Source organism: Bos indicus x Bos taurus, unplaced genomic scaffold (genome assembly GCF_003369695.1).
Source record: "Bos indicus x Bos taurus breed Angus x Brahman F1 hybrid unplaced genomic scaffold, Bos_hybrid_MaternalHap_v2.0 tig00003202_arrow_arrow_obj, whole genome shotgun sequence".
Lineage (NCBI taxonomy): Eukaryota > Metazoa > Chordata > Mammalia > Artiodactyla > Bovidae > Bos > Bos indicus x Bos taurus.
The window spans coordinates 6,222-34,115 of record NW_020867622.1 but is presented as its reverse complement, the minus strand read 5'-3'; the positions used below and the strand labels follow the sequence as shown (position 1 = coordinate 34,115).

The following is a 27,894-nucleotide window of genomic DNA, read 5'->3' as shown; positions in this document are numbered from 1 at the left end:
TGTGGCAGGGATGGGGGGACATTGAGATCTTTCTGTCCTGACTTGACTCTACCAACCATCTTTCTCAGTGAACACTAACTGGAAACAGCTTTTCCCATCACAGGGCTGTATATGTAAGATACATAAGAAGTCATGAGGACTTCAAAGCTCTAACATTCTAAGAGGCTTTTCTACTTCAGCAGTCATTTGTTTTCGAAATTTTGTTCTTTCTGTATCCACAGGTACAACTTAAAGAAGCCATCAAAGCTCTGCCTAGTGAAATGAATACCAAATTAGCAGAATCAGGATTGAATCTGAGTGTTGGACAGAGACAACTAGTGTGCCTTGCTAGGGCTATTCTCAGGAAAAATCAGATATTGATTCTTGACAAAGCCACATCCAATGTGGATCCAAGGTATGTAGCTGAGGTCCATGAAACCTGGAATCCAAATTGTAAATGTAGTAAATGGAAAACATTTAGTGATGCTGAAAAGTGTTTCTATGCTCTCTTTGACCCACAGATATCTTTTAATAATGTTAATCACAAAGGAAAACAAAGGAAGAAAGCAAGACAGTTATATGCTGTTAATATTGTTATGAGGCATCCTAAGGAAGCTGGATTTCAGCTTCTGATAGTTTCAAGCAATTTCAAGGGAAGACTATTTTCCATCACTTTATGAAAAATAGTAAATTTCTAAATAGACTTTTTATAGTTAGTTTTTTAGGAACAAGATTATATGTTAAAGCATTGATTTTTAATTTTTAACTCTTGTCTGCCTTTCCTGTCTTCACTGAAGTATATCAACTTCTCTGATTCCAGAACTGGTGAGTTAATACAAAAAAAAATCCATGAGAAATTTGCTGACTGCACTGTGCTAACCATCACACACAGGTTGAGCACCGTTATTGACTGTGAACGGATACTGGTAAGACCCACACCATTTCAGTTGTTTTCACTTATATTCAATTTTGCACTGATCCTTCCATGTAAAACTTGATAGAAACCTCCAGTAATTTAATCTTCTCTTGGTTTCTCTTTTCATACCAGAAAATAACTCGAGTAATTAACTTTACTTTCAAAATGTGCTATTAAATAATATATCCAATAACCTTATATTTTCATATAATATTAATATATTTGAATTGTTATTTTTTAAGACATCCAGTCATGAAAATATTCCAAACCCAAGTTATAGCTTCATATTTCAAGAGGCTAGAACACAGTCATTTTCACTGTGTCACAGTTGTTTCAGTGTTTTTTGATTCCCTTAATCAAAAAATTAACCTCTCATTTAGGTTGCCAGGAGGTTGTTGGCTAAGGTTGCAGAATTTTTCAGCTCTTTTTGTCAGAAGGGAGTCCATGAGAAGAAAGGGCTTCATGAGAAAAACAGTATTTCAACTGAAAGGATTTAATATAGGAAATTTGCTACATAAGAATAGGAGGTTAGAAAAATGAAAGGAAACACTGGGGTAATGATTTTAGGAAGCAGCTACCATGTCCTAGGACAGATATTCAGACCTAAGAACTCAGAAGAGAACCCCTACAGTTGGTGCTCAAGCCTCCAAGGAGAGGTCACTTCCCAGTTGCTGGTCTTACGTGCTGAGGAAGCACGATGGGGCTATTTCTCCATGTGCTAATGGAAGCTTGGAGCTGGAGTCAGGTCCCCCTGCTGAGGTGACGCTGCAGGAACAGCCAAGTCAGACAGAACATTAGCTCTGTCCCACTTTCAGTCTCCCTCTAGTGCCCGCTTACTGGCACAACCTAAAAAAGGCCAGCTTGCCAGAGAGCCTATGAAATCTGACTTGCAGAGACTGAACCTGTGCATCACAGGTGAGAGTTTAGAAAGGAAGGCAAATCAAGGCGAGAGACTAGATAAACAACTAATAAGTCTCTTACACAGTAGGTCTAGGCACTGCACATGCAGTAGGCTCCAAGCTTTGGTCTCTGGACATCTGTCTAGTATCTTCCCTCCAGATTTGATTGGCTCTTTCCTCTCAGTAATTTAATATTTCTTTCCTTATCATCTTTTCCTTCCTCCCTCAATTCCTTATCTCTTTTCATCTTCTTTTTTTGTTGTTTCCCTCTGCTGCTCGCTGAGTTTCAGTAAATGTTAGTGTGTGGCTTTATAAAATGATATATAAAGCATGGCTCAGAGGAAAACCTTTGGCTGCATATAATCCCAAAAGGATGTGTTGTCACTCAGTCATGTCCGACTCTTTGTGACCCCATGGACTGTAGCCTGCCAGGCTCCTCTGTCCATGGGATTCTCCAAGCAATAATACTGGAGTGGGTAGCCATTCCTTTCTGCAGGGAATCTTCCCAACTCAAGTATTAAACCCAGGTCTTCTGCATTGCAGACAGATTCTTTACTGTCTGAGCCACAAGGGAAGTCAGTCCAAAAGAATGCAAGATATATTTAGGTATTTTGATGGTCCACACAAAATAGGTAATAATCAGTAATAAACAGTAACATCCAAACTTCCTTATGTCTTATGATATCGGAACTGTCTCTTGATTTCTTAGACGGTTTCTGGAATATCACCACCACACCCCCGCCTCTGATTTCACATGCATTGTCAGATGGATCATCAATGGGGACATTGAGTAGATAAGATATCAGGCTGTCAGGATTGAAGCACTGCCTGTAGCCTCACTCACCGAGCTGGACATACAGAGAAGTGAGCTCCAAGGAGTCCAAGGATAGGAGTGGGGCATCCCCAACCACAGGAATACTCTAGGCTCCAGTAGTGTAGCCAGTTGTCTAGACTAGAGCAACTCAGTAGGAAGCCAACTCCACCTGCAGACTTTCATGAGGCACTGGGTTAAATTCCAAGACTACAGTAGAGTAGCTCAAATTCCAGAAATGTTTTTTTAGCACCTAGTAGTCTTAAACCCTCATTTTGTGTTCTTGAATGCTAATTGGAAAAGTAGCCTTTCATTTCTCCTTTTTTCTTGTTGCTTTGTTGTTCTTATCTCTTAGCACTGCATATTTTGAAGACTGTCCCCCAAAGCATCCTTCTTCCATAATAAGTAAATAATGCTGTAAAATTTACCTGTTTCAAGCCCTTTGTCAGGCTTTAGAGGCAGCAGCAGAAAGTTTGCTTGATCTAGCTCAGTTAGGGGTCTGTTCAAATAAATTCTTTGTTCCTAAATGTACCCTGCAGCTTTATTTTTGGTATTCCAGTATTAATAGTAGCAGATTATTTTTATTATCTAGTTCTTAGAAATATTGTCACCTTGAAATGTGTGATTGGTTAGGGAAACAGTGAGGAAGGACAGAGTTTTGAAAGCCTCTCCGCTAGTCATCCCTCAGTCTTATCCCTCAGCACCTGGTTCACAGATGTGAACATCTGTATCCCCTGAACCAATCAGCTTTGTGGTTGTTATCAAAGTATGTTCAATTCATTTAATGCTTTAATTTCTCGTGTGTGTTACTTTCTCAGTCATGTCTGACTCTTTGCGACCCCATGAACCGTAGCTTGCCCGGCTCCTCTGTCCATGGGATTTTTTAGGCAAGAATACTGAATGGGTTGCCATTTCCTACTCCATAGGATCCTCCCAACCCAGAGACTGAACCAGGGTCTCCCACATTGCAGGCAGATTCTTTACCATCTGAGTCACCAGGGAAGCCTATCTTCTGGTAAATTTCTGTAACCTCAATTTTTCTCAACTGATCAGTGTACGAATCTTTAACATGCTTTAACAGAGCAATTTACAGCCTGGACCCTCTCCACCTTTCTAGTTCTGTCCCACTTTGCTCCCCCTCCTTTCTTTACAGCTAAAACCATTGATGGTCTTCAATTCTCCAAATGCAGTTTTCCCTCTCTCTCACAATTGTGCCCTCTCTTGACTGTTGGTGGCTGAGACTAAGGTGTCTGCAGTAGAAATGGTGAGATGGTTGGATTTGGGGGAGGTAAGGAAGAGGAGCCAAGTGATGAATTGAATGTGGGACCTGAAGGGGGAGAGAGGAATCGATGCTGGTGTCTGGGTGTGGAGACCAAGCATCTGGGTGAATGGGGAAGATGGAGAGAGAAGAGACATGTGAGGGTTCTCTTTGGAGCCTATCACCTTTGCAATGACTGGATGTCATTGTTTTTTGACAAAACAAAATTATTGTTTTCCATGATGACCTTGTCCTTCAGTGTGGAGCTGCCCTTCCTACTCCTATGTTGGGAGACCTTCAGTTTAAAGGTCCCTGATTGAGGTCATCAGTGATGTCACAGGGAGGTCCCACCAGGAGATGTAAACTCAGCCACTTGTTTACATCTTGGTCTGAAATGTTTGTGGTGGCTGACTCCTCTTGTTGGAACAGCAGGATTAGACCTTAGAGGACTAAGAGACATGCATCCCCCAGCTTCAGAGTTGGGAATTGTCTTCTGTGCTCCAATCACCCCAGGTGTAGATCTTATATTTTGATCTAGAGCTTCTGATTACCAGTTGGTTTTCAATTCAGCAAATCATCACAAATAACAAATAGTTATTTTTCAAACCTTTGATTTTTGAATCAGTTTCTTTATTGCTTGCTTTAGAGGTACAGGCATACCTTGTTTTATTGAAGTTCTCAGATAGTACATTTTTTTTTGTTTTTACAAATTAAAGGTTTGTCAGCAAGTTGAGAAAGTCTATAGGTACCATTTTCCAACAGCATTTGCTCACTCCGTGTCTGTGTCTGCTAAGTCGCCTCAGTCATGTCCGACTTGGTATGACCCCATAGACAGCAGCCCACCAGGCTCCCCCGTCCCTGGGATTCTCCAGGCAAGAACACTGGAGTGGGTTGCCATTTCCTTCTCCAGTGCATGAAAGTGAAAAGTGAAAGTGAAGTCGCTCAGTCGGGTCCGACTCTTAGCGACCACATGGACTGCAGCCTACCAAGCTCCTCTGTCCATGGGATTCTCCAGGCAAGTACTCTCAAGAGTACTTGATCAACAATCTTCGGTGTTATTTGCTGAAGTCTACAATGATAGTGTTTTTCAGCAATAAATTATTATTATTATTTTAGTTAAATTTTAATTGAAAGATAATTGCTTTTCAGAATTTTGTTTTCTGTCGTACATCAACAAGAATCACCCATAGGTACACCCATTAGCAATAAATTATTTTTTAAATTAAGGTCTGTACATTGTTTTCTCAGGCATAATGCTGCTGCACACTTGCTAGGCTACAGTGTAGTCTAAATATAACTTTTATACAGCCTGGGAAGCCAGAAATTTTGTGTAACTGACTGTATTGTGATATTCACTATATTCTGGTATGCCGGAACTGAACCCTGAATATCTCCAAGGGATATTGGATTTGTAAAGCAGGTGACTGTCTGTTCTGAAAGCTTTAATGTGGACATGAGATGAGTCAACCTGCTGCAAAACCTGACGCTCCAGAGGGCAGGCAGCCAGCCTGAGGGAGGGGCTGGGGAGGTGACAGATGTTGATAACAGGCATAACCAACAGGGTTGTCACCATGAAGTCCTGTGGTTATAGGTGCTGAAGCTGTTGTTGTTTAGTTGCTAAGTTGTGTCTGATTTTTGTGCCACCCTATGAACTGTAGCCTCCCAGGCTTGTCTGACCATGGGGATTCTCCAGGCAAGAATATTAGAGTGGGTTGTCATTTCTTGTAACAAGTTCATTTTGTTTTAGTGATGAATATATTTGCACAAAAACAGAAAGGTAGGATTTTGTTTTGTTGTTGCTCAGTTGCTCAGTCATGACTGACTCCTGGCAACCTGATGTACTGCCACACACTAGGCTTCCCTGTCCTTCACCATCTCCCAGAGTTTGTTCAAATTCATGTCCATTGAGTCAGTGATGTCATCCAAGCATCTCATCCTGTGTCGTCCCCTGCTCCTCCTTCCCTCTGTCTTTCCCAGCATCAGGGTCATTTCTAATCAGTTGGTTCTTCACATCAGTGGCCAAAGTATTGGAACTTCAGCTTCAGCATCAGTCCTTCCAATGAATATTCAGGGTTGATTTCCTTTCGGATTGACTGATTTGATCTCCTTGCAATCTAAGGGACTCTCAGGAGTCTTCTCTAACACTGCAGTTCAAAAGCATCAGTTCTTCAGCACTCAGCCTTCTATGTAGTCCAATTCTCACATCCATTCATGACTACTGGAAAAACCATACCTTTGACTATACAGATCTTTGTCAGCAAAGTAATGTCTCTGCTTTTTAAGATGTTGTCTATGTTTGTTGCAGCTTTTCTTCCAAAGAGTAAGCGTCTTTTAATTTTAAGGCTGTAATCACTCTCTGTGGTGATTTTGGAGCCCAAGAAAATAAAATCTGTCACTGTTTCCATTGTTCCCCCGTCTATTTGCCATGAAGTGATGGGATTGGATGCCATGATCCTAGTTTTTGAATGTTAAGTTTTAAACCATCTTTTTCACTCTCCTCTTTTGCCTTCATCAAAAGGCTCTTTGGTTCCTCTTTGCTTTCTGCCATAAAGCTGGTGTTATCTGAATATCTAAAGTTTTTAATATTTCTCCCAGCAATCTTGATTCCAGCTTGTACTTCATCCAGCCTGGCATTTCACATGATGTACTTGGTTTAGAAGTTAAATAAGCAAGGTGACAATATACAGGCTTGTGGTACTCCTTTCCCAACTTGGAACTAGTCTGTTGTTTCATATCCAGTTCTAACTATTGCTTCTTTTCCTGCATACACATTTCTCAGGAGGCAGCTAAGGTGGTCTGGTATTCCCATCTCTTGAAAAACTTTCCACGGTTGTGATCCATACATTCAAAGGCTTTAGGATAGTCAATGAAGCAGAAGGTGATATTTTTCTGAAATTCTCTTGCAGATGTTGGCAGTTTGATCTCCTGTTCCTCTTTTTCTAAATCCAGCTTCCAAATCTGGAAGTTCTTGGTTCACATCCTATTGAAGCCTAGTTTGAAGGATTTTGAATGTTACTTTGCTAACATGTGAAATGTGTACATTGTGTGGTAGTTTGAACATTCTTTACCATTGGAATGAAAACTGAGCTTTTCCAGTCCTGTGGCCACTGCTGTGTTTTCCAAATTTGCTGGCATATGGAGTGCAGCACTTTCACAGTATCATCTTTTAGGATTTGAAATAGCTCAGCTGGAATTCCATCACCTCCACTACCTTTGTTCATAGTGATGCATCTTAAGGTCCACTTGTCTTTTCATTCCAGGATGTCTGGTTCTAGGTGAGTGATCACACCATCATGGTTATCTGGGTCATTAAGATCTTTTTTGATATACTTCTTCTGTGTATTCTTGCCACCTGGTCTTAATATCTTCTGCTTCTTTTAGGTCCATACCATTTTTGCCCTTTATTGTGCCCATCTCTGCATGAAATGTTCCCTTGGTATCTCTAATTTTCTTGAAGAGATCTCTAGTCTTTCCCATTCTATTGTTTTCCTCTCTTTCTTCTTTGTATTGATCACCAAGGAAGGCTTTCTTATCACTCCCTGCTATTCTTTGGAACTCTGCATTCAGATGTTTATATCTTTCCTTTTCTCCTTTGCTTTTCGCTCCTTTTCTTATCTCAGCTGTTTGAAGTAGTTTTGTTTACTCTAAATAAATTAAGCAAAAGACTTGTTGGGAAACAACTGACTTGGTTAATAGCTTTGTTTTTGTGTTGACCCTTCAAAGGGATTTACCCAACTTTGGTTCATTAAGTACCATTAATGTTTCAGAATTCTATTTTATAAATATGTTCTCTCAATTTTAATTTTATTAAACATAATGGAGTCATAAGGACAGCTAATTTAATCTTTCTTACTCCCTCCAAAACAGTGGGAAAATACAGACGAACTAGAAATCCTCTTTCTCCTAATACTCACCTCTGTCTCTGTGTTAAAAGATGGGTTCTTCCTATAGTTTTTAGGATTCACTGGGTGCTTGGGACCTGTTTTCTCTTCAGCCAAGAGCATAGTTGTACCCTCCCTTCTGCACACTCCAGTCTTCATATCACCTGCGTTCTCCCTAGAAGCAAGAGCAAAGGAGGCAGATGAAAATCTGCACTTGCTGTAACAGTGTTCCTGTCTGTGTTCAATATTTTCACTGTCTTCCATTATTCTTTGGAAATGAATGATGAAGGACCAAAACCAGGACCAGGAATCTCAAATTCCACCTCTTCTATTTGTAAACAATCTTATGCATATTCTTTACCTCTTTTCCTCTGCTCAAATCTCTGCTAAGTATTTTTGCTGGAGAAATCAAACCCAGAAACTGTTGTAATATACCCACCTGAAAAACAAACAAACAAACAAAAAAAAACCAGCTCAAACCTAACTAGAGCTTTACTTAAATTCTGTTTTTTACCTTCATGGAATTTTTCTTTCATAAGCATCTACATGGATACAGTTAGAACATTTCAGAAGAGAAATCTCCTTCAAAAACATGCCAAGAGCTTGCATTCAAGTTTTTAGAGGAAAAATAACTAATATGGAAGTAGAGAGCACAATTAGGGAGAAGAAATACCTTATGAAGGAGGTGCTTACGTGCATATGAAGGGGGTGCTTACATGCAAAAGCAGCAGATTTGGGAGAGCAATTATGGAAGTGACCATGACCCAGCATTCATCATTCCATGGGTAAGAAGAATGATTTATTATTTCAGGACCTAAGAAAAAATTTTGAGTGTCCAGTCACTGAGAAAATCACAAGAACCCATTTTATGAGGGACCCAACTTCCAAGGCTGAACAACTGTCCCTGTGTCACCTAGCAGCCAAAATCAGAGGTCTAATACTGAGATCTTCCCCTCCCCACTCTGTTTGTCCCTAATGGGATCTCCCTTTAATGTTTGTCACCATAGTGAAAACTCTCACTGGCATCTTTTCTTACTAGGCTTTTCTTCCAGCCTCTCCTGCCCCACCTCTCCCTGCAGCCACTCCATTATCAGTGATGGCATCCTGCCAATGAAAACTAATCAGATTATCTTGCAGTGGCTCCATTTAATCTTTATGTGTAGGACAGCTCCCTGGAATATCTGTGGCTGCACTGCCACTCCTGTTCCTCTCAATTCCTCCTCCTCTCTCTCTGTTTTCTTCTCTATCTTTTCCAGTATTTGACATAAATGAGTTTGAAGCCTCCATCCTGAGCCCTGGTTTGTCCCTCCCTCATTTCCCCTCTCACTGTCCGTCTTGTCCACAGCCATCAACCTGAGGCATGTGGTCCCTCAGGTCCACATCCCTCATCCTGTCATCCCTGTATCCCCTGCTTTAGCTGTTCCCATGCCAGCTGGACTCATCCTCCCCTTGATCTCACCCTGTAGTCTTCACAGATCACACCATTGGCCGCTCACCCAGTCACGCCCTGAATTTAGTTTCATTTGTATTGAACTTTCAACCTGCATGTACTGTGTGCCTGTTACTCATCTTGTACAATGCCAGGGCCCTGAGATGCAACAGCGAACAAGGAAAACTACATAACTCTGCCCTTAAGGAGCTGCCAGACTCATCTGCAGTCCACTTGGCCCATGATAGTCCATGTGTCTGGAAAGACCACTGTCCACCCACCCCTGTTTCTGAATGTTCATGCCTGTCCTTTCTTCAAGGTCTAGTCCATTGCCCTCTCTCCTCCTTGAAGCTCATCCTCAGAACCTCCGACCAGAAGTCATATCTTCTGTTACTAAACCCTTCTTGTGCTTTTTTCCCTGCACTCAATAGACACTTGAAATTTTCTTCTCTCTCTCTCCTCTCAGTACAGGCTCCCTCAGGGGCAGGGTCTGTGGCTTATGTGTGATTTTGTCTTCCACAGCATCTAGCAAAGTGCCATCATTGCACTTAAATTTGCAATAAGTGTTTGCAGAATCAATTCAGAAATTAATGAAAATTTACTTAAGTGTTGCTCAAATGTGTTTTGGCTATGTGTTACTCCTATTTGTAAGCATGAAATATAGTTGATTTACAATATTTTGTTAGTTTCAGATGTATAGCAAAATGATTCACCAAATATGTATTTATTTTTTCAGAATATTTTCGATTATAGATAATTACAGGATATTGGATATAGTTACCTGTGTTATACTCAGCAGTGGCCACAGAACTGACATTGTATAGGAGACAGGAATCAAGACCATCCCCAAGAAAAAGAAATACAGAAAAGCAAAATGGCTGTCTGAGGAAGCCTTACAAATATCTTTGAAAAGAAGGGAGGTGAAAAGCAAAGGAGAAAAGGAAAGATATGCCTATTTGAACGCAGAGTTCCAAAGAAAAGCAAGGAGAGATAAGAAAGCCTTCCTTAGTGATCAATGCAAAAAAATAGAGGAAAGCAATAGAATGGGAAAGACTAGAGGTCTCTTCAAGAAAATTAGAGATACCATGGGAATATTTCATGCAAAGATGGGCTCAATAAAGGACAGAAATGGGATGGACCTAACAGAAGCAGAAGATATTAAGAAGAGGTGGCAGAACAACTGTACATAAAAAGATCTTCACAACCCAGATAATCACGATGGTCTGATCTCTCACCTAGAGCCAGACATCCTGGAAGGTGAAGTCAAGTGGGCCTTAGGAAGCATCACTATGAACAAAGCTAGTGGAGGTGATGGAATTCCAGTTGAGCTATTTCAAATCCTGAAAGATGATGTTGTGACAGTGCTGCATTCAATATGCCAGCAAATTTGGAAAACTCAGCAGTGGCCACAGGACTAGAAAAGGTCAGTTTTCATTCCAATCCCAAAGAAAGGCAATGCCAAAGAATGCTCAAACTACTGCACAATTGCACTCATCTCACATGCTAGTAATGCTTAAAATTCTCCAAGCCAGGCTTCAGCAATACGTGAACTGTAAACTTCCAGATGTTCAAGTTGGTTTTACAAAAGGTAGAGGAACCAGAGATCAAATTGCCAACATCCGCTGGATCATCGAAAAAGCAAAAGAATTCAAGAAAATCATCTAGTTCTGCTTTATTGACTATGCCAAAGCCTTTAACTGTGTGGATCACAATAGACTGTGGGAAATTCTGAAAGAGATGGGCATACCAGACCACCTGACCTGCCTCTTGAGAAACTTATATGCAGCTCAGGAAGCAACAGTTAGATTGGACATGGAACAACAGGCTGGTTCCAAATAGAAAAAGGAGTACGTCAAGGCTGTATATTGTCAACATGCTTATTTAACTTATATTCAGAGTACATCATGAGAAACTCTGGGCTGGAAGAAGCACAAGCTGGAATCAAGATTGCTGTGAGAAATATCAATAACCTCAGATATGCAGATGACACCACCCTTATGGCAGAAAGTGAAGAAGAAGTAAAGAGTCTCTTGATGAAAGTGAAAGAGGAGAGTGAAAAAGTTGACTTAAAGCTCAACATCCAGAAAACTGAGATCATGGCATCCGGTCCCATCACTTCATGGCAAATGGATGGGGAAACAGTGGAAGGCTTTATTTTTCTGGGCTCCAAAATCACTGCAGATGGTGATTGCAGCCATGAAATTAAAAGATGCTTACTCCTTGGAAGGAAAGTTATGACCAACCTAGACAGCATAGTAAAAAGCAGAGACATTATTTTGCCAACAAAGGTCTGTCTAGTCAGAGCTATGGTTTTTCCAGTAGTCATGTATGGATGTGAGAGTTGGAGTATAAGGAAAGCTGAGTGACAAAAAATTGATGCTTTTGAACTGTGGTGTTGGAGAAGACTCTTGAGAGTCCCTTGGACAGCAAGGAGATCCAACCAGTCCATCTTAAAGATCAGTCCTGGGTGTTCATTGGAAGGATGGATGTTGAAGCTGAAACTCCAATACTTTGGCCACCTAATGGGAAGAGCTGACTCATTTGAAAAGACCCTAATGCTGGGAAAGATTGAGGGCAGAAGAAGAAGGGCACTGCAGAGGATGAGACGGTTGGATGGCATCACCGACTCAATTGACATGAGTTTGAGTAAACTCCGGGAGTTGGTGATGGACAGGGAGGACTGGCGTGCTGTGGTTCATGGGGTCGCAAAGAGTCGGACATGACTGAGCAACTGAACTGATTTTGCTTATCTGTTTTGTTTATGGTAGTTTGTATCTATTGCTCCCATAGTCTTAATTTATATGCCCTCTCCTTTCATCTTTGGTAACTGAGTTTGTTTTACATTTCTGTGAGTCTATTTCTGTTTTATATGTAGGTTTGTTTGTATTAGTTTTTAGGTTGCACATACAAATAATATCATATTTGTCTTTCTCTGTCTGATTTACTTCACTTAGTGTGATTCTCTAGGTTTACCCATGTTGGTGCGGATGGCAATATTTCCTCATTTCTTATGGTCTGAGTAATATTCCATTGTGTGTAAGTGTGTGTGTGTGTGGTATCACATTTTCTTAAACCAATCATGTGTTGATGGGCACGTAGCTTGTTTCCATATTTTGGCTATTTTAAGTACTGCTGCTATGAACGTTGTTATATGTATCTTTTTGAATTAGGGTTTTTGCCATTTATAGATACATATCCAGTACTGAGATTGTTAGATCCTATGGTAGCTCTATTTTCAGTTTTTTTCAGAAATTTCCATATTGTTTCCCATCGTGGCTGCACCAAGTTATATTCCCATCAACAGTGTAGGAGGTGTATCCTTTTGTCCACACCCTCTCCAGCATTTGTTATTTGTAGACTCTTTAATGGTGGCCATTCTGACCCATGTGAGTGATACCAAATTGTGATTTTGATTAACATTTCTCTGATAAATAGTGATGCGTAGCATCTTTTCATGTGCTTGTTGGTTTTCTGTATGTCTTCTTTGGAGAAATTTAGGTCTTGTGTCCATTTTTTGATTGGTTTTTTGATATTGAGTTATATGAGTTGTTTGTCTATTTTAGATATTAACCCCCTGTCGGTCACATTTGGTTTCATCCCATTCATTTGGGGTTGTCTTTTCATTTTGTTGGTGGTATTCTTTGCTGTTCAAAAGCTTTTAAGTTTGATTAGGTCCAAATTGTTTACTTTTGCTTTTTTCTTTTGCTTTGGGAGACTGATCTGAGAAAACATTGTTGTGATTCCTGTCAAAGAGTGTTCTGTCTGTGTTTTCCTCTACTTTTATAATATCCAGTCTTATATTAGGTCTTTAAACCATTTTGAGTTTATTTTGTATATGGATTATTTTTTATGGCGGTACATACCAAAAAAAAAAAATAGTGTGTTCTAATTTCATTTATTTCCATGTAGGTGTCCTGCTTTCCCAGTACTATTTGCCAATGAGACTGTCTTCTCCATTGTATACTCTTGACTACTCTTTCATACATTAATTGACCATAGGCGTTTGGAGACCTGTGTTTTAAAATTGTACTTTTTCTTTCTTGACATCAGAATGAGTAGTTATGTTCTGTAATGTTATACTTAAGTAAAATTGTACATTCAGAGCATCTGAATTGGCCAAGTTACAGAAGATATAAATTATTATGTGGATGTGACAGATTCTATTATTCTTGGGCTCTTTTGAGAGAGCTGCCCTTAGCAACAGAGAAGGCAATGGCACCCCACTCCAATACTCTTGCCTGGAAAATCCCATGGACGGAGGAGCCTAGTAGGCTCCAGTCCATGGGTCACTAAGAGTTGGGCACGACTGAGCAACTTCACTTTCCCTTTTCACTTTTATGCATTGGAGAAGGAAATGGCAACCCACTCCAGTGTTCTTGCCTGGAGAATCCCAGGGACAGAGGAGCCTGGTGGGCTGCCGTCTATGGGGTCGCACAGAGTCGGACACAACTGAAGCGACTTAGCAGCAGCAGCAGCAGCCCTTAGCAATGATCCACAGGAGTGAACAAAAGATTAACAGGAAAATGGACTTTATGAGACTTAATAAATATTTCTAATTAAATACAAAGAATGGAATTAACTATAATACCTAGATGTGGAAAAACAACCTGTGTCTTGTTTAGAGTTTCAGCATACTCTCTTAAGATACATTTACTTATGTACTTGAATTGAAGAAGTACTAATTAACATCAGAACAGTTTTTATAATTATATCATTTGAGCAAATTGTTTCAGACACTCCCTCCCCTGCCCCAAAATAATCATTAACCAAAGTCACTAATTAGTTGAAATGGAGAGTTGAGCCCCTTCCTCCTTCTTTCAATTTCCAATTAGCAGGCCTATTGTGCTTAGTCACTCAGTCGTGTCTGGGTCATGGGGTCACTCTCTGTGACCCCATGGCCTGTAGCCAGCCAGGCTCCTCTGTCCATAGGATTCTCCAGGCAAGAATACTGGAGTGGGTTGCCATGCCCTCCTCCACGGGTCCTGCCAACCCAGGGATCGAACCCAGGTCTCCTGCATTGCAGGTGGATTCTTTACTGTCTGAGCCACCAGGGAAGCCCAAGAACACTGGAGTGGGTAGCCTATCCCTTCTCCTCAGGAACTTCCCCACCCAGGAATTGAATCAGGGTCTCCTGCATTTCTGGTGGATTCTTACCATCTGAGTACCTGGGAAACCTGCAGACCTATTAATGAGCAATAAAAGGGGTGGAAGGAAGGCATTTAGAAAGAAAGAAAAAGGAGCAGTGAAAGATAATTTGTGAAAACAGGCTCAGGTCCTAGACAGTTCAGATTGGGCTGCCTGCATGTGCTGTGTGGTCCATGATCACTAGAATTACAAGCTCAATTACTTAATTGCTTCTTTGATCTTATCCAAGGAGAAAATTGGATTTCTAGAGATTTTTTTTTTTTTTTTTTTTTTGCAGAGCAATTCTACTAAAGCTGCTATGTGGCGGCTCCTTTTTCCAGTCTTATACTCTCAGAATAATAAAATACAACCACAGCCAACTTCAAGAAACATCTTAACCTCTCAGATAAAGGATTTTGCCCCTCTTAGCAGCTGACAGTAATCAAGAACCATAAAGAAATTCCAGAAGCATCTTCTTCTTTTCCAAATACTGCTCAGATTCTGTCAACCCAACTTGACAATTTGCTGTCAGGCCCCTGCCATCTGGTTTGACTGACATCAACCTGCTTTTTAGAATAATTGACTTTGATTTTCTTGAATCAAGATATTTGCCAACTCTGTGTATCTGTATAAATATCCCTCAAAGTTCAGAGTCTGAGAGCTAAAAGCACTAACTAATGATAAAAACCCCAAATGCCCTGGGCAGAATATAAGATGCTACATACTGCTGAGTATCAGTAATCATACTGTAAAACTTCCATTTTCTTCCTTTCCTATAACCTTATAATAATAAAAGATCAGGTTAGGCCTTTGTTTGCCTAGTAAAACAGGGGAATCAAACCATTTAAACACCAGCCAGACCTACCCCCCAAATAGATTCTCCCTATTCTCCCTTTCCTGCCTGTTTCTGAAATATTGTCCAAGTTTAATATTACTGTGAAACATTTGGTGCTCATGGTAAAGAACCCACCTGTTATGCAGGAGACTCATAAGAAACATGGGTTTAACCCCTGGGTCGGAAAGATCCCTTGGAGGTGGAAATGGCAATCTGCTCAGTATTCTTGCTTGGAGAATCCCACTGACAGAGGAACCTGACGGGCTACAGTCTATAGAGTTGCAAAGAGTCTGACACAACTGAAGTGAATTAACACACACACACACACACACACACACACACACACACACGCACACATACATAATATGTTACTGTGAAACACTGGTGCTAATTGGTTTCTTTCTGCTGATTAACAGGTTTTGGATTCAGGGAGACTGAAACAATATAACCGGCCATATGATTTGCTGAAAAATACAGATAGCCTGTTTTACAAGATGGTGCAGAAACTGGGCAAGGCAGAGGCCTCTGCCCTCACTGAAAGGGCAAAACAGGTGAGCCCGCGGCAGGGTGTTATAATTACAGTTTGTCTCCAGGTTCAGTCTTCAGAATATCCACTCGGGATCTCTGTGCCCTTTTCAATTCTAAACCTCCAGAGACTAAGCTTCATGACTGGGTCTTAACAACATGTGGCAGTTGAAAGCAGGTCTGCTGAGAATCTGCAGCAGTAGTGGGGGTGGGGTTTAGGATGAGCGTGCGCTTCTGTGCACGTGCACCTGTGCCTAAGAGACAGATTTCGGATAGGACTCACCACACACTTGGACCCTAGGTTCAGATTCCCTTAGAGCACAGACTAACACTCTCATTTTTCAGACCCTTTATGTTTCATTCTGATTGGTCCTCAGCACATTTGTGATGCAAGTGCTGTCCCAGAAACATCCATGAAATTTGAGAGTTTATGGAAAAAAATTCTGGAATATTTTGAGGCTAGGAAGATTTACCAGGAAAAGGTATAAGTTGCTTCTGTTCTAACCTGTAAAGAAAACTCCTACATGCTATTGTCCCTTAATCCCTAATTCTTTGTCATTTAGAATTTTATTCAATTACCCCCTCCCTGCCCATGGTCCCTCTAACTTCCAGAAGAAGGTATATTGCCACCAGGATAAATCAGGAATTCATAATACCTTAACACTACTCTAGATGGTGCTCGAAGATGAGGTGGGGGAGAGCACTAAGCACTGTACACGGTGTGAGGAAGGCCCTCAATGAGTGACATTCAGTCATGTGGTGTCTTTCTAACAAACATGATGTGGTAGTATCTTGGACAGATGTGACAACTGAGGTCTAGTTTAAGGGACTTAGCCATTGTCATGAAGCCGCCTGTAATTCATTCTGGAGCAAGGTGGGGTTGACATTGATGGGAAGATGGAGGGAGGGAAGATGTGGTGTTCTTGCTGTTTGAGATGCATGGTTTTGGGGTGGGATGAGGCTTCAGGCTGGATGTGGTAAGGCTTCCCCACTGAAAATTTATCTCTGGGTATTAAATTATGGATGCATTTTACCTTCTTCATATTTTTCTGCATTTCCAAGATTTTCACTTGTAAGTAGAATAAAACTATTTGTGTAATATTTAAGATATCTGTTAAAGAAAACATGCCCCAGTATCTAACAGTATTTCTGCATGAAAAATGTATCTAAAATGTGGCCTAAATTCCCTCTGTCACTGTTTCATCTCAATCCTCCTTAGAAATGAGGAAATGCACAGCAGTGCCTTCCACTGTTCATAGGGTAGGAAGGAGATAGTTTTTTGTAGGTACTATATTGCATGCAAATGTTGAGAAGCTGACCATGGAACTCTGTATTTTTTGTGCCTAAAATTCAGAGTGCTTTCATCTAGAGTGTCTCCGAGTCAGTTTCCCTCCTGAGACCTGATAATCATTTGTGATTTCCCATACAACCAAGTCACAAAGCAGTAAGGACTGTTAAAACCCTTTTGTTCTTTTGAACTTAGGCATTACATATCAAAGAGATGTGTAATGACACTTATGTGTCAAAGTGTTCATTTAAAAAACTATATTATGCTTATGTATGATCAAGTCATTGAGTAATGAGAAATTGATCTCAGAATTTTAGATATGCCCAGATAAGATAATAGGGTTCAACATCCTCATTTTATGGGTGAGGAAACTAAGTCCTCAGAAGGAATGTGGTCCCATGTATATAATTGGTGTTAAGCTAGTTTGAAGCAGACACAGAATTAGAAATCTGTTCTTTAAGTGTATGTTTTAAATCAAGTGTCACATAAGATACATACAGAAGCAGACATAGGTCATAGAATTAGAAATCTTGTGATTCCTGGTCGAGTAATCCTGTCCCTACTCTAACAATATTAATGGTAAGTTACATTTGTGTAGTTTTTAATAATTTATTTTACACAGTTCTTGCATGTATGATTTCACATAATCCTCATGACTGCCCTTTTTTATCACAAGTCATGGATGAAGAGATTGGTCCAGGGCTCACCCAAGGTCACAGAGCTGGTCCAGGGAGCACAGAGGGGCAATCGCTGGGGAGGCTGAGTGCAGACCTAGGTACTGTGTTTTGTGTTGACTCTGAGAACACTTCTCCTTTCACGTGGTAGCCGAGGTGGAGGTGGTCAGTCATGTTCACAGGGTGACAGAAACTCACTCTTAGATTTCAGTCCTGCCACTGGCTCATGTCACCTCTACAGAAAGAAATGCAGTTCTTGATTCTCATCCCATCTTGACATTACTTCTGCATACTCTACATCCTCTTAGGAGGATAAGCTGTCAGATTATCAGTTTTTTGAATTTGCAAGCATCAGATATCAATGCCTTGTTCAGAGCTGTAACAACGGGTTGATTAGCCTAAGTCACAAGGTTTTTACTCTAATAGAACAGAATTCATTCATCTGAAGAGAAAACCCAACATCTGGGAGATGGTGTTTCCATATCACATTTTCTTGAACAAATAGTTCAGGCGAGTTTATCACTGTCTGATTGACCCAGATCCATGAAATAGTAGAAAAAGTACCTTTTAGATTCATAAAGCTGAAGAGGGCATTAGTCTGCTAGGGCTGCCATACAAAGACCACAGAGCAGGCAACTCAAACAACAGAAACTTATTTCCTCACAGCCCTGTGGCTGGAAGTCTGAGGTCAAGGTGTTGGTAGGGTTGGTTTCCTCTGGGGTCTCTCTTCTTGGCTTGGAGATGCCGTCTTCTGTCTGTGTCTCACATGGACTTCCCTCTGTTTGCCTGTGTCCTGATCTCCTCTTCTTATAAGAACTCCAGCCTGTTAGATTAGGACTCACCTGTATGACTTCATTTTAAGTTTATTGCCTCTTTAAAGATACTGTCTCCAAACAGTCACATTCTGAGGTACAGTGGTGTTTGGGACTTCAACATGTAAAATTGGAGGGGACACAGTTCAGCTCAAAGATGAATGCCTGTCATCTACTCTGTTCTGTGATGAAGCAGGTCAGGTTGAGGTTTTTTGAAATTTCTTTGTTCCCAGTGTGCAACAGAGGTGTCATTTTGTCTATTCATGAAATCACCTAATAGAGCCCAGAAGTTATAAAATCCTCGTATCCAAACTCTGGGAGCCTGGACCCATTTGAATAGATGGAAGAGGCACTTAGCATCCACGTGGCCTTGTGTCCCCCAAGATCTCTAAGCCTCAGGTCCTCAGCTGTGTGTGGAGCAGGGATTACAGCCCTGCCAGCTTCTTCAAACTTATTACAGGGATCAGATGAGAGAGCAGATGTTTAAGGGTTTTGAGAATATAAAGTGTTTTACAGTATAAAAGTTGTATCATTTTTTAAAACAGTGTAGACAGAAGACTTGCCTTCCAGTAATAAAAAATACACCCGTAGTTTAAGTAGCTTTAGAGACTCTAAATCAGGGGTCCCCAACTCCTAGGCTAGACTGGTATGGTCCGTGGGCTGTTAGGGACTGGGCCACATAGCAGGAGGTGAGTGGTGTGTAAAGGAGCAAACTTCAGCTGCTGCCCCCATTGCTCACTTTACACCTGAATCTCCTCTTTCTCACCCTGTCTGTGGAAAAAGTGTCTTCCAGAAACTGGGTCCCTGGTGCCAAAAAGGTTGGGGACCACTACTCTAAACAATTAAAATGTATTTATAATAATATATTTAAAACACATGGCTTATCTAATGCTACAAAATTTAAAAACTTTTTTAAAATACTTTTTTTAAAATTGATGAACTAAAGATAAATCACTCTCCACTCCTATCATCACACAGCTCCCCCACATGTTGGAGCCCCAGCACCACTGTTGACTGTTCTGTTGAGATGTTCTGTGTATCAGGAAGAAAATTCCTGTTTCTAAGCACAAATGATAGCTATTCTTTCTCTTTTTTTCACTCAGTGTTGTATCTCAGATTATATCAACACATATGGTTATCTCATTCTTTTTAATGACTACGTGTGTGTGTGTTAGTCGCTCAGTCGTGTCCAACTCTTTGTGATCCCATGGACTGTAGCCCACCAGGCTCCTTTGTCCATGGGATTCTCCAGGCAAGAACATAGTATTATGCTTTCTCCATTTCGTACTCCTTATTTTCAATGCTTGTCAGTCAGAGTTTATAAAATACAGGGAATACAACTTGATACTAACATCCAACTTTGTTGTGCTCATTTTATGTGTGAAAATGAGAAACACCTGGGCAGAGAGTATTAATAGATTTCCCAGCCTCTTTGTCACCTTGTTTTCAATTTCTCTCCAGGCTTTGAGTTAATAAAAAGATTTTACTTATCAATTTACTGTGATCAGTAATGATTCACATCAACCTGTGAATCAGAATGATCAGAACTCAAGTGTATCTATGGGTTGTTTGGCATTAAGTCCAGCCCCAATGAAGGTTTTAATGGGGCTACTTCCTCCATTGAATAAGTACACCCCTGGTTTTTCCTATTGTGCCTCTAGTAGGGATGTGATTTGCTTCATGTGAAGCAGTGGGCCTAAGAATGTGTTGCCTTAGGAGAAGGAGTTTAAAACTCATAAATATGTGGTTTTTTTCTTTTCTCCCCCTCAGATACACTCTGAAAGGAAATAACCAGATATCACTCACAGTGACCATGTGGTTATGAATATTATGAACAACAAGTGGACAACCCTCGGCCTTCACAATTTCTGAGTTGACTCTGTGATTCTACCATGAGTTCATGTCTATTCCAAAGGCATTTTTCCAATAGGTTTCTGCACTGCATAAATAATATTATACTTTTTTTACACCAGCAACAGATATTTACATATTACAAATATTAATCTATAATTTTTTATCCAACTTCACTTAGTGAGTTCAAACTCTTGGAAAAGGATTTGTTATGTTTATTTATATGTAATACTATTTTCTTTTTTATCCAAATCAGAGGTGCAGGCCACCAGTAAGAGCTGGTTTTGTGTCTTGAGAGATTCTGGAGCCAAACTCATTTTCTAAGATTTGAGGCAAAGTTCTCACAGATTTTTTTTTTTTTTTTTTTTAATGTTCCCAGAATTACATATTACTTTCTAATTATATTAGGGATTCTTGAAAATTGTGTGATGATGCCGTTTTGTATCACCACTTCCTTTAAAAGAACTACTATCCATTTTCCACTCAAAGACCTCTGGTTAAAATACTACAGAGAAAAGTAATAGGAAAAACATACAGTAATGTAGTTTAAGTAACATTATAGGAGAGAGAGGTGTCACCCTCCAAAAAACATATGGTTAAAATACAGAAGGACAATATTGTACATTCGTCCCCTGCATTGCAGGCAGATTCTTTACCACTGAACCATTGGGGAAGCCCTCTAAAAGAGAAGGAAGAGAAAATATTCTTTATCAAATTAGGAACCCTTCCAGGGGATTTGCTAATGAAGGACAGACATGTTCTAGACTGTCCTCTAGATAGAGAATTTTATTTTTTACATTAAAAAATTTGTGGTAAAATACATATAACATAAAATTTACCATATAACCATTTTTAATCACACAATTCGGTGGCATTAATCACACTCACAGTGTTGTGCAGCCTTCATTCTCTGGTTAACTTTTGGTAATTATATTCTTCCTATTCAATGTGTTATTTCTGCAGAGTCATTTTGGTAAGTTTCATTTTTCTAGAAGTGGATCTGTTTCCTGTGAGTTTTGAGCTTGATTGGCATAAATTTATTCATGATATCTACATGTTTAATCTCTGCAGCATCTCTGTGTTCTTTTGGCTTTTTCATTTTCTTTGAACCTTCTCTTTTTTATGAGTAATCTTTTCGAACTTTTTCCTGTTTTCAAAGAATCAACCTTTTGCTGGATTGATGCTCTGTTTTTCTTTCTAGTTCATCATATCATTCTTTCTTTCTTTCAACGTTTCCTTTTTGAGATTTTTTCTCTAAATTCTTAAATTGCAAACAGATTAATACCATCATTATTTTTCTAACCTAAGTATGTAAAACTGACATTTTTTCTGAGATCTACTTTAGCTACAGCCTACAAGTTTTGATACTTAAACCAAGCAATAGCCAAAGTATTATGTATTTTCTAATTCCTAATTTAATTCATTAACTATATCTTTTACCTATGAGTTACTTATAAGTATAATGTTCTCTAAATTTCAAATGCTAATGGATTTTTTCTATTAGATTGAACATACGGAATTGCTAACGTTCAGCCTTTTGTATAACATATGAAAATGGCACTTTCATGTGTTTCAACACAATAGTTTTCTTTTGTTATTAATATATAACTTAATTTCATTTTGGCCAGAAACATTAGGTTATGGATTTTAAACCAAAAGTAATGATATTCACACAAAAAGTCCTTGTTTCCACCATTTTGTATTTTATTTAGGGGATTTTTAAAATGTTATAAGTACATGTGTAACCAGTAATTTTCAAATAAAAGTCCTCCCTAAGTACTGGGATGTTTTCTGATACATGTTGCAGGCTGGTTCTCTGGAATGCAGACTCAGATTGAGTTTAGTGCTGGGATGTTTATCAGGGTTGCCTTTGGGGTCAACACTGTGGAATCAGGAGGGAAGAAACGGGATAGGGTAGAAGGAAAGATCAAGCTGGATCACTGGCTGGACGACCTGAGCTGACTCCATGGAGCGTCTGGAGTGAAGATGGCCCTTCAGGGTTGTCCTGACACATCCAATGGTCAGGTCACCTCCACCTGGAAGGGGCACTGCCTGCAGCCTGGTGGTTTAAGGTTGCCCACTGGCAGCACCTCCAGCAGCTGGGCAACGAGTCTTTGAAGTGAGGTCTGAACAGCATGTCTCCATGTCCCGCTACATCCTCTGTCACAGCTCTAAGGTAGGTGATGAAGATGTACTGTGGGGAAAACTCTTGTTGACTGATGTGTAAGTCAAAATGATGACTTAGTGATTCTTCTCAATACCCTCTGATTTAAAAAATAGAGGACAAGATCCATGAAGGGGAGAAATCTCATTTTCTAGGTTCGGCCCAGTCGTCATGTCTTCTAGGAAGTCACCTTAAGACCAGTCATCATCCTAGGTAACTCGTCTTTCTGTAGGACCCTGAGCGCCTCTCGTTTGTTAAACTGAACCGTACTTGGCTAGTGTCCTACTGTCACAGTGTGGTGATTCTTAAACAAGGGGCCTGTTCTTTCCATTTTACACAGGTTATGTAAACTATGTAGCCTGCCCTGACTATGAGTATTCATATGGTTTGTTTTCTCACTAAACCAAGTGAGAAAAAGACTTGGAACTGTGCCCTATTCACTTTTTAATTACATCTTTCAGCACAGTATCTGTTACATAGGGGGCACTCAGTAAATGTTTTCTGAATGAGGAAATGATGACTGAGAACAAACCTTCCTTGTCAACTTTATAATTTTGTAATTCTAAGAAGTAGCCTGGGATAACAGAAAGCCCTGGTTTTGGAGTCAGTCATACTGACCTGCCTGTCAGGTCTTTAACTCTGCTGTCACCAGCAGTGTGAGTGTCTGAAGAATATACTGTCCAGAGTGGAACACTTGAGACTGAAAGGAAAGCAGTAACCAGCCAGAGTGCCAGGGAAATAATCTGGCACCATCTTTGACAAAATGGACTATGGACACCCTTCAGCCATGTAGCTTTAGTCTAAAAACAATTCTGTGCATGTATTTATATAGATTCTATTCTTGAATCAGCAGCATGGTCCTAGTGTTGAAGAGGGTACCTAGAAACACAACAGGTATTTTTAAATCAAGGTTTCATGTATACATTATTAATTTTAATTTTAAAACAGAATATGGATTAACTGAGTTTTTGTTTTTTAAGCCTAATGTTCTAAGGAAATTTTTGTTTTCAAAGACTAAACCAGCAGTGTGTGTTGAAAACTGGGAGAAATACATATTTATTTGAATTTAGACCTAAAAAATAATATTACTAGAAGGAATAACACGCCCAGCCCTATGAGACCTTCGTCTATACACCAGAACCATGTGACCTGCCATAATCAAATTGGGATTGTGTGATATTTTTAAGAAGAACAAGGTTAAGACTTAGACACACTAAGAATGTTCTACATGGAGCTTACACTGGAGGGTTCTGACTAACTTCACTCTTTCACTCAGCAACAATGTTCACAATTATCCACCTGATAGGTGGAGGATTTGTGTATTCCAAACCAGTGTTTGATTCAATAGTTAATCACATTTAATTCTGGAGGACACTATATGAAAAACATTTTTTAAATTACATTTTGCAGACTACCTAGACAAAAAAATGAGTCTCTGAGATGGAGTTTATATCACATTAGAACTTTTGTAAGTAAATAACAATAAACAGTAGATTGAGGATTTTTAAACCCTACATTTTGCAACAATAAAAATTTTTTTATTTTATTTTATTTTTTAACTTTACAATATTGTATTGGTTTGGCCATATATCAACATGAATCCGCCACAAGTATACACGTGTTCCCCATCCTGAACCCTCCTCCTGCCTCCCTCCCTGTACCATCCCTGTGGGTCCTCACAGTGCACCAGCCCCAAGCATCCAGTATCGTGCATTGAACCTGGACTGGCGACTTTTTTCATATATGATATTATACATGTTTCAAATACATGAGTTTATACTTATTCCAATAAGACATAAAATAGGAGTAAAGGAAAGATTTTTTTTTTATGGTAGAAAGTCAACTCACAAATGTAGACAGATTGACAGAAAATACCACATGGGAGCCATTGTCATAAATAATTCAGACAAAATTCATCATTGACTAAACATATGTTGAATGTTTGGGGGTTGGAAGAGACATAGCATTTTCATGGACTCAAAATATCTTCTCAGATTAATTCTTTAGGGAAGAATCATATTTTTAAAGTAGAAAAATCAGACAAACACCAGGCTAAGCAAGTAGCTAGAGTAAATATTAATAGTGAACCTACTGACACCTTTGGCTTTTTTTTCTTGTTTCTTTAAAAATGTATATAAGAATGTTTGACTTACACTGTTGTGTTAATTTCTGCTGTACAGCAGTGATTCAGTTATACATATACATGCATTCTTTTTCATGTAGGTTTAATAAGCAGGGTGACAATATACAGCCTTGTCATACTCCTTTACCAATTTTGGTCCAGGCAGTTATTCCATGCCCAGTTCAAACTGTTGCTTCTTGACCTGCATACAGGTTTCTCAGGAGACAGGTAAGGTGTTCTGGTACTCCCATCTCTTTAAGTTTTCCAGTTTGTTGTGATCTACACAGTCAAAGGCTTTAGCGTAGTCAACGAAGCAGAAGTAGATATTTTTCTGAGCAGAAACTATAAGGCCCACAAATCCTGGAAACGGATTTCCTGGTCTTTACAGGAAAACTCTGCCCACCCTGCCCTGTGGCTCTGCTGTTCTAAGTGCATCCTGTGGACCAGCAGCATTGGCTGGCCTGTGAGGCTGTAAGAACACAAAATCTTGTCTCTATCCCAGACCTACTGACTCAGAATCTCTAGAACCCAGGTGAGTCCTGCTCACAGTACCGGTTGAGAAGCGCTGGTTTAGAGGCCCTGCTCAGGTCATCCTGCCTTTGCACCCTCCCCCAGGTGCAGACAGCCAGAGAGGGCCAAGGGGTGTGGCCACCTGGAGTCCTGCCCACTCCAGGCGGTGCTGTGAGTACCTGGACCCTGTTCCCAGCACCAGTGCAGTCCTCCCTCCTGGGGCCCATCTTCCAGCCCGACAGGTGGTCAAGATTCAGCTGTTTATGGGGCAGAAGAGGGTGGCCTGAGCTTGGACTTGAAGGCTAGAGGTGCTCTTGCTTGAGCAGCAGATTCCTCAGGGCACAGAAAGGGTCAGAGCCAGAGGTGGGAAGAACAGGGTAGGGCTGGGGGCTGGGTCGGCCCCTCCCTCTGCTGTCCTGCCTTCTGGCTCCAAACTCCGGGGTCCAGGAATCCCAGCCTGCTAGGTGGTTATGAGTGTGTACTTTACAGTGTGTTAGCTTGATTTATAACTTTTAAATATTTAAACATATAGGCTGGGCTTCATTATACTCTTGACCCAGGGCCCACAGATGTGAGTGGCAGGTCTGTTAAATGCTTCTCAGAATGTTCTCAGAGGACCCCATGCAACCCAATCCACTGGGATGTTGGATCAGACCTTTGGGGCTGGAGCCTAGGACTCTGCATTCTGACCCCTTCCCTGGTGACTCTGATCCACAGCAGAGCTACAGGAGCACTTGTAATGAAGAGGGGTGAGGCATGGAGTGGAGCTGCCCTGAGTGGGGGAAGTGTCAGAAGAGAGGGAGGTCCCAGGTCAGAGGAAGGTGCTGACCACAAGCTCACACCTTCCTGCTTCTCTTCTGATTCTCCTCACAACCTGGCCTGACCCCACCCCCGGGAGTTGGCTGCAGGGAGAAGCTGCTAGAATGGGGCAAGGGTGTCCTCCTACCGATCGTGGTGCTCTCCAGGGCTGCCCTGCAGAAGGAAGGACCTGAGTCGGGGCAATAGGAGCAAAGGGGCTGCAGGCGCCTGGAAGGACCACACAGACCCGGTACCCAGGGAGTCAGGCTAAAGCCACTGAGCAAGTCTTTGGGCAGGGAGACCTCCTGGTCCCGCGGGACACAGGTGGAGTGGGGACAGACTGCGGTTCCACCGGGGCTCAGAGGCCGCATCTGTCAGTTAGGAGTCTTATGACCTCTAGCAAGGTCCTTAATCTCTGTAAGATGGGGGTCCTAACATCCTAGTACCCTCTGAGCCTGTGTTAAAACTAAACATGATGGTCTTTCGTTCAGGCCCACAATGCTGGTAGGATGAGCAAGTGTTGTGGTTTTTGCTAGGAAGCTCTGTAGCCACCGATGAGCCAGAAGCGGCATGGAAACAGCATAAGAAAGCCCATTTGGGCACAGCCCTCAAGGCCAACCCTTTTGGATGCACTTCTCATGCCAAGAGAATTGTGCTCGAAAAAATAGGGGTTGAAGCCAAACAGCCAAATTCTGCCATCAGGAAATGTGTCAGGGTTCAGTTCACCAAGAATGGCAAAAAATCACAGCCTTTTGTACCCAGTGATGGTTGCTTGAATTTTATTGAGGAAAATGATGAAGTTCTGGTTGCTGGATTGGGTTCCAAAGGTCATGCTGTTGGTGACATTCCTGGAGTCCACTTTAAGGATGTCAAAGTAGCCAGTGTCTTTTTTGGTCTTCTACAAAGGCAAGAAGGAAAGACCAAGATCATAAATTTTGATGATGAGAGAATGATATAATAAATTTCCATATACCAAAAAAAAATTAAACATGATATGATAGTTAAGTAAAAGCACATGCTTGTCACATGGAGCAAAACAAGGGGCAGCGGCTGTTTATTGGGACGCTTATTACATTACACATCTGCACTTCTTGATGCTCAATATTATAGGCACTTATCACTGCCTGTGTTCAATCATGTCCAACTCTTTGTGCCCCTATGACTGTAGCCCATCAGGCTCCTCTGTTCATGAGATTTTCCAGGCAAGATTACAATACTGGAGAGGGTTGCCGTTTCCTCCCCCAGGGCTTCTTCCCAACCCAGGTATCGATCTTGTGGCTCCTGTGTCTCCTGCATTGGCAGGCAGATTCTTTATCACTGAGCCTGGGAATTACCTGTCACTGACGTTAAGATCAGGTCCCTCGAGCCCCTAGGGGGCACTAGTGGTAAGGAATCCACCTGCCAGTGCAGGAGACCCAAGAGAATCAGGTTCAATCCCTGGGTCGGGAAGATCCCCTGGAGGAGGAAATGGCAACCCACTCCAGTATTCTTTCCTGGGAAATCCCATCCTCTGTCCATGGGGTCCCAAAGAGTCGTCATGACTGAGCACACACACACACACACACACACTTCAGATCCCAGGCACAGGAAGCCACACCCGTGCTTGGCCAGTCGCCTGGAGCTCCCTGAACTTCCCTGCGCAGGAGCAACTCCTGAAGTTACTGCTGAGCTGCTCATCCTGTATAGTTCTCAGGATTTCCCTCCCAGCAAGCCACACCTTGGGAATCCTGCTCATAGGTTGTGATGAACTAAGATGGGGCTTGTATGAAATCTCCTGAGACAACTGTATCATACTGAAAATCGCCACCAGGGCGCAGGAGAATCCAGGCATTCAGGTGAGAAGCGTGGAAAGGCTGTGCAATGAGGGGCCAGGAAGGCCTCAGAGTGGGCAAAAGAGGTCACAGACCCCCACCCCAACTACCCTGTACACAGAAACATACACTCCTGCTCCTGCAGAATCACTGTTTACTCTGCTTCCTCATCCAGGTAGAGTTCTTTATATCCTCAGTATGGCCAAG

The 27,894-nt window shown here is 41.0% G+C and overlaps 1 protein-coding gene across 1 annotated transcript; it reads left to right on the top strand.

Moving 5' to 3' along the window:
• Positions 1-22,244, top strand: LOC113888930 (multidrug resistance-associated protein 4-like). Its single transcript, XM_027535872.1, has 4 exons — positions 1-394; positions 800-905; positions 15,549-15,683; positions 22,110-22,244. Exons 1-4 carry the CDS (start codon positions 261-263, stop codon positions 22,242-22,244), a joined length of 510 nt encoding a protein of 169 aa, XP_027391673.1. The 5' UTR covers positions 1-260.
• The last annotated feature ends 5,650 nt before the right edge of the window (positions 22,245-27,894 follow it).